Source organism: Loxodonta africana, chromosome 10 (assembly GCF_030014295.1).
Source record: "Loxodonta africana isolate mLoxAfr1 chromosome 10, mLoxAfr1.hap2, whole genome shotgun sequence".
Taxonomy (NCBI): domain Eukaryota; kingdom Metazoa; phylum Chordata; class Mammalia; order Proboscidea; family Elephantidae; genus Loxodonta; species Loxodonta africana.
Window position 1 is genome coordinate 49433373 of NC_087351.1, and position 16559 is coordinate 49449931.

General features: G+C 35.0%; 1 protein-coding gene across 1 annotated transcript in view; it reads left to right on the forward strand.

Moving 5' to 3' along the window:
* MIPOL1 (mirror-image polydactyly 1) overlaps positions 1-16559 on the forward strand; it is a 304146-nt gene that overhangs the window by 229882 nt on the left and 57705 nt on the right. The window contains exon 11 of the mRNA XM_010588600.3: positions 5901-5995. Within this exon, the coding sequence (XP_010586902.1) occupies positions 5901-5995 (95 nt within the window). The remainder of the gene's footprint in view (positions 1-5900; positions 5996-16559) is intronic.

Below are 16559 nucleotides of genomic sequence, written 5' to 3' on the forward strand. Positions count from 1 at the left end.
TTTGTCACCTACAAAATAGGAATAATAGGAACTACTTCATAGACTGATTATGTGGATAGACTATAGAAATGTGTTTCAAGCACTTGACACAATACCCAACACATAGTGGGCATTCAACAAGTGCATTGCTTTTGTAGTTAAGCACAGATGTTTTAAGTTTATTTCAATTTAGGCAACAAGTTTGGCAATTTTTTATAAAGTCAGACACTTACTATACAACCCAGCAATCCCACTCCTAAATATTTATCCGTGAATAATGAAGGTGTAGTTCTACTCAGTGACCTATATGCAGTTATTTATAGCAGCTGTTAATAATTGCCCAAACTGAAAACAATCCAAATGTCTGTCGACTAGTCAATGGATGTACAGATTGTTGTACATTTCAGGAAACCCTGGTGGCATAGTGGCTAAGTGCTACAGCTGCTAACCAAAGGGTCAGCAGTTTGAATCTTCCAGGTGCTCCTTGGAAACTCTATGGGGCAGTTCTGCTCTGTCGTATATGGTTGCTGTGAGTCGGAATTGACTGTCAAAGCTGTCAAAGCCCTGGGTTTGGTTTTTTTTTGTTTGTACGTTTCATACCATGAAATACTACTTTAGTGATATAAAGGAATGAACTATTGATAGTTATCAGAAATATGAATGAATCTCAGAGTCATTATGCTAAGAGAAAGAAATCAGACTCAGAAGGCTATGTACTGTATAATTCCATTTTTATAACATTCTAGAAAAGGCAAAATTATAGGAACAAAAATCATATCAGTTGATGCCAGAGGCCAGTTGAAAAGGGGAGGACATATACTACAGTGGTGCACAGGAAACACTTTGGGGTAATGGAAATATTCAATAACATGATTGTAATGGTTGTTACACGGTTCTATACATTTGTCAAAATTTACAAAACTAAATTTTTTTCTGTTTAAATTAAAACTCAGTAAGCCTGACCTTGAAAATAATTCATCCACATGTATATAGATAAATGGGTACATTTTTACTCTTTGTAAATTACAGTTTAGTAAGCCTGACTTTAAAAAATTCATGTGTACACATAACATTTTCTACTTTTTCGTGCATGCATGCTTTACTTTGATAAACATTTTCCTAAAACTGTGTCTATAAGTAGAAAAAGTGCTATACTTGTATAAAATGTTTGCCAAAAACTATGACAATATGAAGAAATCCTGACTCACTGTAGGCTTTTCTCAAAAATGTATTTTTTTACATTTATCAAAACTTTTAAGGTAGGATGTAAGCATACAGTTTCTGTACAGTACAGGAAAAGGGGAAATATAGAAAACTTAATCCAGCATATGTCAGGGAAGAAAAAGGATGCTAAACATGAAACATGAAATAATAAGTAGAAATAAGTCCAAACATATCTGTAATTACAATATACATGTATAACAATAAATCCTACCAGAATGAATACATGTATCAACATGAATAAGTATGAAAAGTATGCTAAAAAAGCAAATGTCTGTGACATACATAGAGTATTATTTATATAGTTAAAAAACTTCTAAACAATAAGATGTTATCTTTAAGTATATAGCCATATGGTAAGATATAGTATGAAATATAGGTGGCGCAGGGTTAAGAGCTTGACTGCTAATCAAAAGGTCAGCAGTTTGAATCCACCAGCTGCTCCTTGGAAACCATATGGGGCAGTTCTACTCTGTCCTATAGGGTCGCTATGAGTCAGAATCAAGTCAACAGCAGCAGGTTTGGTTTTTATAGTAAACATAGTATAAAATATTCATGTAGCATATTATAATCTTATAATTAAAATATAGTCCAAAATATTCTTGAAAATGATGAACCCAAATTCATGGAAGTGGTTTACTTTTGGATCGGAAGAGATGGAAGGAATATGACTGGTGAGTGTGATAAATGGGTTGAGGTGAATGAAAGTTTTTTGTTTTGTTTTTTAATATGTTGCAAAATATGTCTAAAATTTAAAGTAAGATTTAATACAGTGTGTATAGAATTATATCAGTTTTGTAAATAGGTGTATTTACTTGTAAATATACATATATGCTTGTAGTTGCATAGACACCTCTAAAACATATATAATAAATAGGTAACTAGTAATATCGTGAGAGGAAGCTGTTAGTACTGAGGGTTGGAGGTGAAAACGGTGATTTACTTTTCATTGTATATTCTCTTACACTGTTTGATATTTGTTAGTTTTTTAAAATTCATACATTTATTTTATGAGTATACACGTAACTGAATACATATAATTTTACAAAAGTAATTGCCAGAAATAGGGGAAATAGGATGCCAAGAAAACAGGAGAAATATCTTGTTAGCCAATTCTATGATTTTTTTTAATATGAAATTTATTTTTTGACCTATAGAGTGATGGAAATATATATTAATAATAAATCTAGGAAGTGCAATAAAATTAATAGAAGTAAGCAGAACATTTTAATTAATTATATATTTTTACATTGCATAACAGGCATCCAACTCAAACTAGCTGTCTTGGTTTCCTAGTGCTACTGAAACACATATACCACAGTTGATCGGCTTGAAAGAACAGAACTTTATTTTCTCACAGTTCTGGAAGCTGAAAGTTCAAATCTGGGTCTTGACCGTATCCATTCCTTCCCTATTGTTATTCCTTGGCGATCATCACATGGCATCTGTCTTCCCCAGTGTGTGCATGTGTCTCTATATCTGTGCTGCTTTTTATATAACTCAGAAATGATAAGGTTTAGAATCCACCCTACACTGGTATGACCTGAAGTGATTGATTTGATTGCATTACATTAGGTTGCATTATGGAAGATGATTACATTGCATTAGATTGCATCCAGGGGTTTGGGGTTAGGATTCCAACACATACTTTCAGGGGCCACAATTCAATCCATAACTAGCCTAAGCCAAAAGAAGAGTATTCATCCATTTGGAAGTCTTAAGAGGTGAATCTGGATCTGCTGAATCTGTCTTCTAGCATACCTGGATCCAGGAATAAAACTGGTATCATTAGAATACAGTTTTCTTCTCCTGTTCAGCGCTAAACCTGTCTCTGAGGCTACATGGAGTGCTCCAATTAGACAACCTATGTTATGTACCTACCTTTGGTGCTGAGATGGTGGGGAAGAAAGTTTATCATAGCAATGAGGACTGAACAAGATCACTGTCACTGTGGAATAGAGTTAGGGTATTTCCCCAAAGAAGTAATGCTAGTCATATGAGCATATATCTGATACAGTAAAAAAGGCGGTCGTAAAGCCAGAAAGTTTATAATAGCCTTGAACAGAGTTGCCAGGGCCTAGATGGAAGATTAGACAATAGAAATAAGAAATTGAGTAGATTGCTATGACATAACGCCCAGGGTTCATTAGCCATCTAAATATGGGAGGAGAAAATGAAATGATCAGTATTAACTAAAGCATAGGAATTTAAGTAAAGTGCTCACAATCCCATATTCATTGTAGAAATTTCTTAGGTAAATTCTTCATTTTGGCATTTTCCTGCTAGAACATTGGTTTTCTTTTTGCAGAGATACAAGGTAATATACTTCAAAATACTCATCCAAGGTATTTAGCATTGGCATAGATTTATTTAGCTAATTCTCTTTTAACCTGCTATTCCTTAAATAAATGGAACAGGATTTCTTACATTTTGTAAACTGAATGTGATATGTCCTTTTTTTATGTGATTTTTTTTTTGACTTGCCATTAATCTCAGTGGGTATGTGTCTTTGAAGTTACTATTTCAGTCGCGTTTTATAGTATACAATTGTTAAAGCTGTTAGTGATTGACATCAAAAACCAACCACCCATTTTTATTCTAAACACTTTTTATTAATTTTTAAGACTGTTTCATCAATAATTATGGAAAATGCATGTTAAAGCAATTATTTAAGAATTCTTAAATTTAATTATGAAGTAACTGTTAAAATTTGTCTAGAGGAAAGAGAGTACAAATTAATATATTGGTGACTAAACTATATGCAAATATCCAAACCACTGCATGCTTTTATAATTATCCATTATTTAAATAAAAAAGTAGCATTACCTAATGTTCAGTCTTTGATCTTTATCGGTAAATGCTTCAAGTCCTCTTTGCTTTCAGCAAGCAAGATTGTGTCATCTGCATATTGCAAGTTGTTCATGAATCTTACTCCAATCTTGATGCCATGTTCTCTCAGCTTCTCAGATTATTTGCTCAGCATACAGATTGAATTAAAAAAAAAAAAAAAAAACCTTTGCCCTCAAGTCAATTCCAACTCATAGCAGCCCTACAGGACAGAGTAGAAGTGTCCCATAGGGTTTCTAAGGAGCACCTGGTGGATTCGAACTGCCAACATTTTGATTAGCAGCCATAGCTCTTAACCACTGCACCACCAGAGTTTCCACAGGTTAAGTATGGTGAAAGGAAACAACCCTGACCATACCTTTTCTGACTTTAAACCACAGAGCGTCCCCTTGTTCTGTTTGAACGACTGCCTCTTGGTGTATGGACAGGTCCCTCAGGAGCACAATTAAGTGTTCTGGAATTCCCATTCTTCACAGTGTTACCCATAATTTGTTATGGTCCCCACAGTCGAATGCCTTTGCATATTCAATAAAACACAGGTAAACATTTTTCTCGTATTCTCTACTTTCAGCCAGGATCCATCTGACATCAGCAGCGATTCCACGTCCTCTTCTGAATCTAGCTTGAATTTCTGGCAGTTCCCTGTCGATGTGCTACTGCAGCCATTTTTAATGATCTATTGAGAACCATGTAAAGGGAAAGACAATTTTTTCATGCAAATTAAACTTTGAATAGACAAGATTGAAACCTAGCATACCACTACCATAATTTAAGTTATGAATGAGGATGAGAGGTGACAAATTTTTTAAATTGCTAGTGTTATGGATTCAACTGTGTCCCCCCAAAATGTATTTGATTCCTGGTCCTTGTACCCGTGGACATGATTCTGTTTGGAAACAGGGGTTTTCTTTTGTTATGTTAATGAGGTCATACCAGTGTAGATGGGATCCTAAACTTGCTTCTGAGTTATAAAAAGACCAGAATAGACAAAGAGACACCCATGGGAGAGAACAGACACCGTGTGAGGATCATGTACAAGCCAAGGAATGCCCAGGGCTATTGGCAAGGAAGGAATCAACAAGGCTTGAGATCCTGATTTGGACTTTTGGTCTCCAAAACTGTGAGGAATAAATTTTTTTTCTTTTAATTAATACAACTAATTTGAACCCTATTAAAAAATACTGGTAGATTCTTTAAAACTTTATATTATAGTCAGAGAGAGATAATACAGCCCCTTAAATAAAATGTCTCTAGCATTCAGGGTGCCTAACATTATCCCTTTAGGGATTTTTTTTTTTTTTGTCTCTGCAGAAAAGGAATTGAAAAGGTTAAATTATATCTGTAAGATTCAGGTTGTAGTGTTGTGAATTTTTTTTATATGAAATATGGAAGATGGCCTGGCAACATATCTAGAATTTTCTGAGTTCTACTCTTAATAAAGTTAAAAGAAAATCTAGTGTGATTAAGCAGTGGAGCCGCATTAAATTTGTATGTGAAACACCCATTGTGCTTATCTCTACTCTAGATATTGCTCTGAACCCATGTTCCACATTCTGAATTCTCTGTATAAAGTTAAACATTGCAGAAGGGCATATAAACATATCTGATGATGTAGATAAATAAGACTAAAGTTTAGTAATGAGCAAAGTTGGTAAATTTAATATGTTCATCTCTTTAGGGTTTTTATAATTGATATAATTGTACTCTTTTGTGGTAAATTATGAGACACTGCTAAAAATATTGATACACTTTAAAACTACCAGAAACTTAAGATTTAAAGCTTCATAACGTAGTGCTATATTTTAACACACCAAAACTATATTAAATTTTCTTAAAATATTAATTACTTTCAGGCAAAGTTATTATCTATGCAACAAGCCAGAGAAGCTGCAGTTCAACAATACAAAATACTGGAGGAAGAAATCCAGACACTTCGAATATACTACAGGTAAAATTATTTTTAGCCTCTAATGAAATGTAGTTGGTTTGGCAAATATTTTTACCTGATTTCACAATGATGAATGAGGAAATACCTCAATGAAATTAAACAATATAGACTTAAAACATTTTTGTAGTTTTAAAATAATTCAAGCATAAAATATTCATCATTCTATCTCTTTTCCTTCTTATGTTTGGTAAGTTTGCACTCCCATCAAATTACAAAATTTATGTAACTCTATCGCTGTCTAAATGGAGCTCACTTACCTGTTAGACTATCCCCGCCAAACCCACTCTTGGACTATTTGCCTATCTAAATACTACCTCTGAAATGATATATTTTTTTAATAGTACATGAATATCAGTAACAATAACCCTTCACCTACTATAATACAAGGTAAGGAGTTTCTAAAGGAATGTCCTAAAGGATTTTTAATAGACTTAATTTATGTTCCAGGAGTAGTTCTAAAATTAATTCAGTAGGACATAAAAAAAATAAAAAATTATATCATGTTTTAATGAAAAGAAATAGAATAAAATCAAAAATGGCAGAATGTATCTCATGTAGTAAAGGTAAACATTGTGATGCTTCTGTTTCAATTTTGTGTTGTGTTTGTGGAAAGGGAAAAAGAGAGACAAAGGTGAGATTTTGTATTGGGCTATATTTAAAATATATTCTCACAGTGGATCATGGTAAAAAAATATTTGAAAAAGACTCAGTGATTCCAACTTATAGCGACCCTATAAGACAGAGTAGAACTGCCCTGTAGAGTTTCCAAGGAGCGCCTAGTGGATTCAAATTGCTGACCTTTTGCTTAACAGCCATTGCTCTTAACCACTATGCCAACAGGGTTTCCATAGAAGTTAAAGCTACTTGGATTTACAGTTAGACAACCATGTCCTGTATGACTTTATATCAATGAACCTTACCAAGTCCATTTCCTTTTTGTAAAATGGGAATAATAGTAGCTACCTCAAAGGGTCGTTTTAAGTATGTATCGCTCTTAGCACAATATTTGGCTTATGTTACTGTTCAATGAATGTTATGATAAATTTAATCTTAAACAAGAAGTCAAAGAGGTTATAGGAAAATTAAAAAGTATGATATCACTGAAACCAAGGAAGATTTCCAAAAAGAAAAAAAAAAGTCAGGTGTTCCTTGCAGATTAGGATAAGTAGTAAAAATATCCTTTTTATGTTTGCAATTAGATGGTCATTAGTGTCCTCCAGAAGAGTACTTTCAGTAGAGTATTAAATATAGGAGCCAGTTTTCTGTGAATTAAAGAGTGATTAAGAGGTAAAGAAGCATAGCAGTTTAGACTGTAGAGTAATCTTTAAAGAAACTAGAATAAGAAACATGGTAGTTATATTTGAAAAGAAAAAAAAGTAGATTAAGGGTCTTGTTTTTGTTTTTCAAAAATGGTGGATACTTAAGCATGTTTATGGACTAAGTGGAAGTAGCCTATGTAGAAAAAATGCTCAATAGAACAAGAGTCTAGAGGAGATAGGAAGAGATGGAATATAGAGTGTCTGTGGAAGAGCTTGGCTTGAACAGGCAGATGATCACCTTGTGCTCATAGACAGGAGTAGAGAAGAACAGTGAATGTAAATGAATTCGAGTCCACAATTAATGATTTCATTATTTTATTCTGTAAAGTAGGAGTTGATGTAGTCTTCTGGAAATGAGAGGGCAAGACCCTTTGAAAGGCATGATAAAGATTTAGGGTAGCTTCTGAACAGAATGGGAAAAATAACTGAATAAGCAGCAGGGAAAGAACAAAGTCAAGCAATCCGGAGGACTTAACTGAGGGTGGATGCCATACATTTGTTTCTTTAACACATTCAGCTGTAGCAGCACAGAAGGCAAAGACTGAAATGATTCAGGATTATGGATTTGCAGGACTAAAAGGACCAAGAACAGAGATGTTGAGGGACTAGCAAAAGAGTTGATGAAATAGTGAATGATAAGATAGGCTAAAGAGGGTAGGAAATAAAGTTGAAGGAACATATATATTGCAATAAAAAAAGATGAATCCAGAAACCATACATTTTTAGAAGATTATAGAGTGTAATTGAATAAGAATATTTGAGAAAGGAAAGACGGTTGTAATCAGAAAGTAGAATACAGCTGTTAAAGATGTCAGAGGTGAAGTACTCAGTCCTGAGCAATGACAGTGTTGGAGGCATTGTCTCAGAAGTGGGTGGCTGGAATTGAGAGGAGGTGAGGGCCACTAGATATGAAGTCAAAGACTTATCAAACTAAAGTATTGAATATCCATTTGGATTTTGTCCCTCAAAATGCTGGCATATGTTGGGGTACTCACTATAAGTGCCACAGTGGAAAATGACCTAAAAAATAGATAAAAGCTATATATTGAAGAGTGGAATATAGCCAGATGTATCAAAACAAGAATACTGTAGTGTGATGCATGGAAGAATGTGTAGTATCTACTCAAGAGAAATATGAAGAAAGTTGTGTGCTTCAAGGAGATCCATGTTTCTATCAAGACAAAAAGGTAGACTGTTCTATGAAGGTACACAGAAATTTATTTTAAATGGAATACAGGTATCCCTGGAATGTTATACAACTCTAGGAAGAGAGAGGGGAAAGTACTAATAACAAACTTCAGTTTACTGAAAGCTCAAATTTTTATTCAATTTTATTTAAATGAACATAATATTTATTTCACAGTTGAATATCTAAACAAAACTGGCATCATGGTAACAACTGGTAATATGGAGGAATTAGGTTTTTCTCAAAGTTTTGTAAGTAATAGATCAAAACAAGTTCCATTTTTATGTAAAGGAACCTGGGGTGATTCTTAATTCTCACATAAATATGGAAAGAAGTCATAGATAAACACATTATGTTTATCAAACTTTCAGAAAAAATATGGTTTCAGCTGTTCAAATCAGCTTTGCATTTATATATGTGAATATGTATGTATATTGATATATTTTTAAAAAATGATTTACCAGTAATTAAGAAAAATATAGGAATAGGACAATTATTTAAAGCCAGGAGTGAATCAGTCAGTATATAGCTTGCATGCATATTGGAAAATGTTGTTGTTAGGTGCCTTCGAGTTGGTTCCAACTCATAATGACCCTATGTATAACAAAATAAAACACTGCCTCATCCTGTGCCATCCTCACAATCGTTGCTATACTGTGTCAGTCCATCTCATTGAGGGTCTTCCTCACTTTTGCTGACCCTCTACTTTACCAAGCATAATGTCTTCCCTCCTGATAACAAGTCCAAAGTACATGAGATGAAGTCTCACTATCCTTGCTTCTAAGGAGCATTCTGACAATACTTCTTCCAAGACAGATTTGTTCATTCTTCTGGCAGTCCATGGTATATTCAGTTGTCATGGATTGAATTCTATCCCCTGCAAAAATGTGTGTTTCAACTTGGTTAGGCCATGATTCCCAGTATTGTGTGGTTGTCCTCCATTTTGTGATTGTAATTTTATGTTGAGAGGATTACTGAGATCACATCCTTGATCCTGATGTAAAGGGAGTTTCCCTGGGATGTGGTCTGCACTGCCTTTTATCTCTCAAGAGATAAAAGGAAAGGGAAGCAAGAGGAGAGTTGGAGACCTCATACCACCAAGAAAGCAGCACCAGGTGCAAATGCGTCCTTTGGACATGGGGTCCCTGCACCTGAGAAGCTCCTCAACCAGGGGAAGATTGAGGACAAGGACCTTCCTCCAGAGAGAAAGCCTTCCCCTGGAGCCAACGCCCTGAATTTGGACTTGTAACCTACTAGACTGTGAGAAAATAAATTCCTCTTTGATGAAGCCATCCACTTGTGGTATTTCTGTTATAGCAGTACTAGTTGACTAAGACATCAGTATTCTTCACCAACACCGTAATTCAAAGGCATCAATTCTCCCTCCACCTTCCTTATTCATTGTCCATCTTTCACATGCATATGAGGCAGTTGAAAATACCATGGCTTGGGTTAGCACACCTTAGTCCTCAAAGTGACATCTTTGCTTTCTAACACTTTAAAGAGGTCTTTTGCAGCAGATTTGCCCAATGCACTATGTCATTTGATTTCTTGACTGTTGCTTTCATGGGCATTGATCATGGATTCAAGTAAAAGGAAATCCTTTACAACTTCACTGTTTTCTCCGTTTATCATGCTGTTGCTTATTGGTCCAGTTGTGAGGATTTTTGTTTTCTTTATATTGAGGTGTAATCCATACTGAAGGCTGTGGTTTTTGATCATCAGTAAATGCTTCAAGTCCCCTTCACTTTCATCAAGCAAAGTTGTGTCATCTGCATAACGGAGGTTGTTAATGAGTCTTCCTCCAGCCCTGATGCTGCATTCTCCTTCGTATAGTCCAGCTTCTCAGATTATTTGCTCAGCATACAGATTGAATAAGTATGATGAAAGGATACAACCCCGACACACACCTTTCCTGATTTTAAGCCACACAGTATCCTCTTGTTCCGTTTGAATGACTGCCTCTTAGTCTATGCACAAGTTCCTCCTGAGCACAACTAAGTGTTCTGGAATTCCAGTTCTTCACAATGCTATCCATAATTTATTGTGATCCACACAGTCAAATGCCTTTACATAGTCAATAAAAACAGGTAGTAAACACCTTCCTGGTATTCTCTGCTTTCAGCCAAGATCCATCTGACATCAGCAATGATATCCCTCATGATGAAGTAGCAAGACATATGCCCCAAGTCTGGCTCTCAGCTTTCCAACAGCCAAGCAAAGAAGGATGTATAAAGTTATTAGTTTTAGAGGTAGATTAAAATATGCTGACCACTTTCATTCTACCTTTGACTTTAATTTTACCAGTTAGTGATAATGACTTTATTCTCCCTTTCCCCTCCCCCAAATCGTTTTCTTTACTTCATTAGACTAAGGGTTACTGTTGCTATAAGCACTCATTTCCTTACATGGAACATCTGATTGATTTTTATTTTTTAGAATTTCTTAATTTTGTCTGTTTCCTTTTAGTTTCAGAAAACTTTGAGGGTTAAAAAAAAGGAAATATTGGCCTTTTGTTTCCCTTGGCAGAGTTAGAGACAGGGTCCTGTGAGGTGGCTTGGTAGGTATATTAAACTTAGGTTTATAACTGACAGCTCTTTCCTTTTAAAGGGGTAGCAGGAGAGGAATAACAATACAAAGACTTAAAATAAATTGTGTTTATTTCCAAAGTGCTATTAATAAAGTTTTAGTACCTCCTTATCTATGTGCTAAATCTGTTTGCAACAGCTTCATTAGTATAATTAATTCTAAACAGTTTCATCAGGAAAGAATCTTGAACTTGTAGGGGTTAGGTTTGTATTTAGTAATGCTTTTTTCCTGTTGTAAACCTGTAGTGCTGCATTCCGAAGTTCAGGAGGCATAATAATGACAAACTCTTTTCTAATCTAGGGAATGCCTAAATTTCAATGTTTGCTGGTTTTGTAGTGCTTCCTTATATTTCCTTTTACTTGAAAGAAAGTGTAAAGTATTTAGATAAGCGTTGTTTGTTGCCAATAGAATAGGATTACTTACTTACCATAATAACAACAGTTAATGTTGTAAATTTTCAGTATATTTTGTGTGATTGTATGTGGGAAGTTGTGATTTCATTCAGACCATGTTAACTTTCACCTTTTAGACCAAAATCTTGAGTAGAATGACCCATATTTTAAGGTTGTGTGTTTCCTGAGTCAGAATCGACTTGAAGGCAACGGGTTTTATGAGTTTTATGTTTCCTACGATTGTACTTTAAAAAATAAAAAATGATTGTACTGGAAACCCTGGTGGTGTAGTGGGTTAAGAGCTATGGCTGCCAACCAAAAGGTCAGCAGTTCAAATACACCAGGCGCTCCTTGGAAACCCTATGGGGCAGTTCTATTCTGTCCTGTAGGGTCACTATGAGTCAGAATCGCCTTGACAGCAATGGGTTGGGGTTTATGATTGTACTAGTATTTATTTTTAAATAATTAAGTGGAATATGTATTGATATAGTGAAAGCTGTACTAAATATTTCAGAGTAATAGAAGCCGTAAAGATAGCGACCGTGTGAAGTATACTCAAAAAGCAGAATGAAATTCTTGTTTTCTACTTTCTTTTCGTAAATTTTATTCGGTATGGTTCTCTGTCTTATGTACATTTTTTTTGCCTGTGTGTATGCTACTCAAGTCATAAATATTACTGATTATCATTAAGCTCTGGCTGTCTTTTTTTTTTTAAGGTAGTGATAGTTTTTCATTGAATTACATGTTCTGTCAGTTAACACTACATATTTTTAAGACAGTGGGCAGTGATTCTATTATAGCATGCAAACTATAGCCATCAAGCAACACTTTTCTCAGGCAAATCTCTTATCTAGAGCAGATTTGAACATTTGATCCTGATCTCATTAACTGTGCTAACTGGCCTACTCGATGACATAAAAATTTTGTCACATCTGTGTTTTCCACAGAAATTAACTATTCATGGGACTATATTATAGTACCATACTGTGAAAGCTGTAATAGAACACAAGCAAGCCTTAATTGTACTTCTATTTCTGCCATTAATCACGTTTTGTTTTTTGTTTTCTTTTAAACATAGGCAAGTTACAACCTTTCTAGGTTTCAGTTACTTTAACTTTGACATTAGAGTTTTCTTATAGTTTTTATGAGCTTTCGTGTAGATTTTATAAAATTTGCTATCCCTTCATCTGAGGTGGAAACCCTGGTGGCATAGTGGTTAAATGCTATGGCTGCTAGCCAAAAAGGTCGGCAGTTCGAAGCCACCAGGCGCTCATTGGAAACTCTATGGGGCAGTTCTACTTTGTCCTATAGGGTCACTATGAGTTGGACCTGACTCTACGGCAAAGGGTTTGGTTTTGGTTTTTTTCATCTGAGGTAGACTAAATTTCTGCTTAATTATGTTTAGAATCAAGAACTGTCTTATGCCATTAAGTTGCACCTATTTTTGAAAGTTCAAGTTCTTTTTAACATACAGCTGGCTTTACCTTTACAATTCAAGTCACTATGTATTTATTGGTGGCTCAGGAATGGAAAACAAGAAGAAAATTAAAACGAGGTTTAAAAATATTTTTGAATACTCACAGTTTGCATTTTTTATATGCCTAGTTCTTAGGAATTCTTTTTTCATCCTCTCAATTTACAGAATGTGACATTAATTTACTTAGCTTCTGAATGTCAGTTACTTCACCTACAAACAAAGGTGATATTGCCCTGCTTATTTTGAAAATCAATGAGATGATATATTTGAATGTTTTTTGAAAACTATAAAGCACTATATAAAGTAAATTTATTGATAAAATTACTTAACCATTTTTGCTTTATTGAGACATAAGACAACAGATTAAATTAGTAAAGAGTATGTTGCTACTGAATATTTTATATGTTCTATGACTTTGTATCCAGAAGACTTTTTTTGTGTTATTGTGTTACAGTGTTTTCTGTGTCTTATTCTACACAGTAAGTTAAAAGGATAAGGCTAAAATTCAATACAACTAGCTCCTACCTGCTGTTTATTAGTTTATAAGATGGCCTAACCTCTTTTGGAGCCCAAGTGGTACAGTGGTTAAGAGCCCAGGCTGCTATCCACCAGCGCTCCTTGGAAGGTCTATGGAGCAGTTCTACTCTGTCCTATAGGGTCGCTATGAGTCCTAGTTGACTCGATGGTAACGGGTTAACCTTTTTAAAGAGTATTTAGCAAAATACTTGGTCATTTAATTGCTGCGTCTGGCAAAGGACTCCAGAGTTAATACAAGAATGGGTTTGCTAATTTAGATCCTGGGGCTTGCCATTTAATGCCATTATTTATATATAGCTTGAGAAAATTTTATATTTTGTTATATTAAAAAAGGGGCAATGTTTCTCATTGTCTTAGCACTCAAAATCAATATTATTATAGGTAATCTTTGATTTGTCCACTTTCCGAAATTTTATCAGTCACCAAATTTTGCTAGATTCTTCTTTCTCTGTCACTTTTGCCTTCTTATTTTACAAAGCTCCAACCTTACACCAGAACTGTATAATTTCACACCAAGCTTTTCTTACTACATCGTCTTCTTGTCTCTGTTCTTTATTTGTCCTGAAACATTATTTTTAGCTTCTCACTCAGCTATCAACAGTACTTAACAACACCACATTAAACCCAAAAGCAAACCACACCACTTGCCATCAGGTTGATTCCAACTTATGGCAACCCCCTGTGTTGCAGAGTAGAACTGTGCTCTATGGGGTTTTCAAGGCTGTGACCTTTTAGAAGCAGACCACTTGCCCTTTTTCCGAGGCACCTCTGGGTGGGTCCTTATCGCCAACCTTTTGGTTAATAGTCAAGCACTTAACCATTTGCACCACCCAGGGACTCCAATACCATGTTACCTGTGCAGTAAGTTCCAAACTCTTCAACCTAACAGTCATGGACTTCCTTGATATTGCCACTACCTCTATTTCTAGTTTAATTTTTCACCAATCATCGTTATGGTCCCCAGTTTCATTCATATTTCTGTCACTGGTGCCAATCAACTGCCTCACACATAATAGGCAGTCAACAAATATTGGTTATAATGAATTGTCTGTTACCTGTACTCCTAAACTGGATCATTCACTATTTCCTGGACACACACAGCAGTTTCCTATTCAAGTGTTTCCTTATGTCACTCACTCCACTGGGAATGCTCCACTCTCCCTATCAGATTCTTAACTGAGCCTTCAAAACACAATTTAAGTAGCAACTATCCCATTTATCTTTTTTCTCATCTTCCAAACCAGAAGTAATCTCAGTCTACCTCAAATTTCCACCATAGTTATTCACAGTAGCTCTCTCATAATACATGCCTCTGCTTCTCTATGAAATAGTTGTTTGAATATTAATTTGTGTTATTATTGTAACATACTAAACAAAGAACAGAGAAATTGATGGACTAGGAACAGAATTGATGAAATGATTAATAACAAGGTAGGCTAAAAAGGGCAGGAAATTAAGTTGAAAGGAAGATAAATTGAAAGAAAAAGGAGGAATCCAGAAACCATACATTTTTAGATCATAGAGTGTATGTAATTGAATAAGAAAATTTAAGAAAGAAGATTGTAATCAGAAAGTAGAACATTGTAGTTTAAGATGTCAAAGCGAAGCACTCCGTCCTGAGCAATGACAGTGATTGAGGCATTGCCTTAGAAGTCTTACTTCCCCCACTAGGGCTTCTACTCTTTATGTATAGCAGAGCTTCAGTAAATATTTCTCAAACAAATAAATAAACAATTCACTTTACCACTTGGTTGAGAGTTTCTTCATATTAAAATTTTTTCTGTAAATTAGTAGTCTGTGCAGTGCATATAAAAAGAGCTCAGTGATAAATGCATGAAAAATGAGATGATGGGAGAAAACAGCTAGGTTAATAATTTGCAAGGGGGTAGAGCAAAATGGGGTCTTCATCCTGCCAACGAAATTTCTATTTTGTCCAGCTATGTAGTGTTCACATTTGGAAACCATCATCAGAAATGTTCGTTGGGAGTTTATATTTCTTGAAATTTAGAATAATTAAAAAAAAATAAAACTTGAAAAGCAACAAGATCATTGTCCAATGTTCATTACAGTATTATTTCTTATAGTGAAAAAAAAATTGGAATCTTTCCCGTAGATGTTTTGTTTTTTCTACACAGTATTTTAAAAAACAAAGTTAATTACCAAAATAAAAACAGAAACATCTGCCAACTATGACCCTCAGGATTATGGCAGGCCACGTTCATTTCAACAGTTAGCTGTGGCTGAATAGAATCTATTTTCTCTAATGGGGTGTGCACTGTCATTTCACCACAGTGCCCATCCTGCCTACTTGCATGCATTAAAATCATCCACCTGAACCCTAGAGGCATAAAGTTTGTGCTCCCAGGGGTATATTGTGATCTTACTTACTTATAAAAGGGATATTTGCAGACATATACATATACTCTGGCCTCTGGCTACATTTCTAACCTCATTTCTTAATATGCTTCTACTCTGGCTTTACTCCAGCCACCCTAACCCCCTTGGTATTTATTCTCTTACACATTTTAAGCACACTCCCATCTAAAGTAGCATGACAATTGTTTCCTCTACCTGGAGTGTCATGAGTTTGCGCCATCACTTCATTCAGCTTTCTCCTTCAGTGTCCCTGACCACACTTTCTAAAATAGCCCATCCCCTCACTGTGTCACTTTATTTTTTACCCTCCATTATTTTTTCTTTATAATATGCATACTTACCTGATACTATAGTATACATATTTGTTGATTGTCCTCTCGAATGTCAGTTTTGCAAGGACAGAGACTTTATTTTGTTTACCACTGCATCTTACATCTAGAATAGACCTGGCACATCTTTGATGCACAATGAAAATTTGTTGAATGAATGAATATACATATGTATATGTTTCTGGTTGATGTTGTTAGTTGGTGTGAAGTCGATTCCAATTCGCAGCAACCCTATGTGTGAAGAGTAGAACTGCTCCATAGGGTTTTCAAGGCTGTGCCGTTTTGGAAGTAGATTTCCAGGCCTGTCTTCTAAGGGACTTCTTGTGTATGTTTAAACATTATGATATATCAGAAACAAC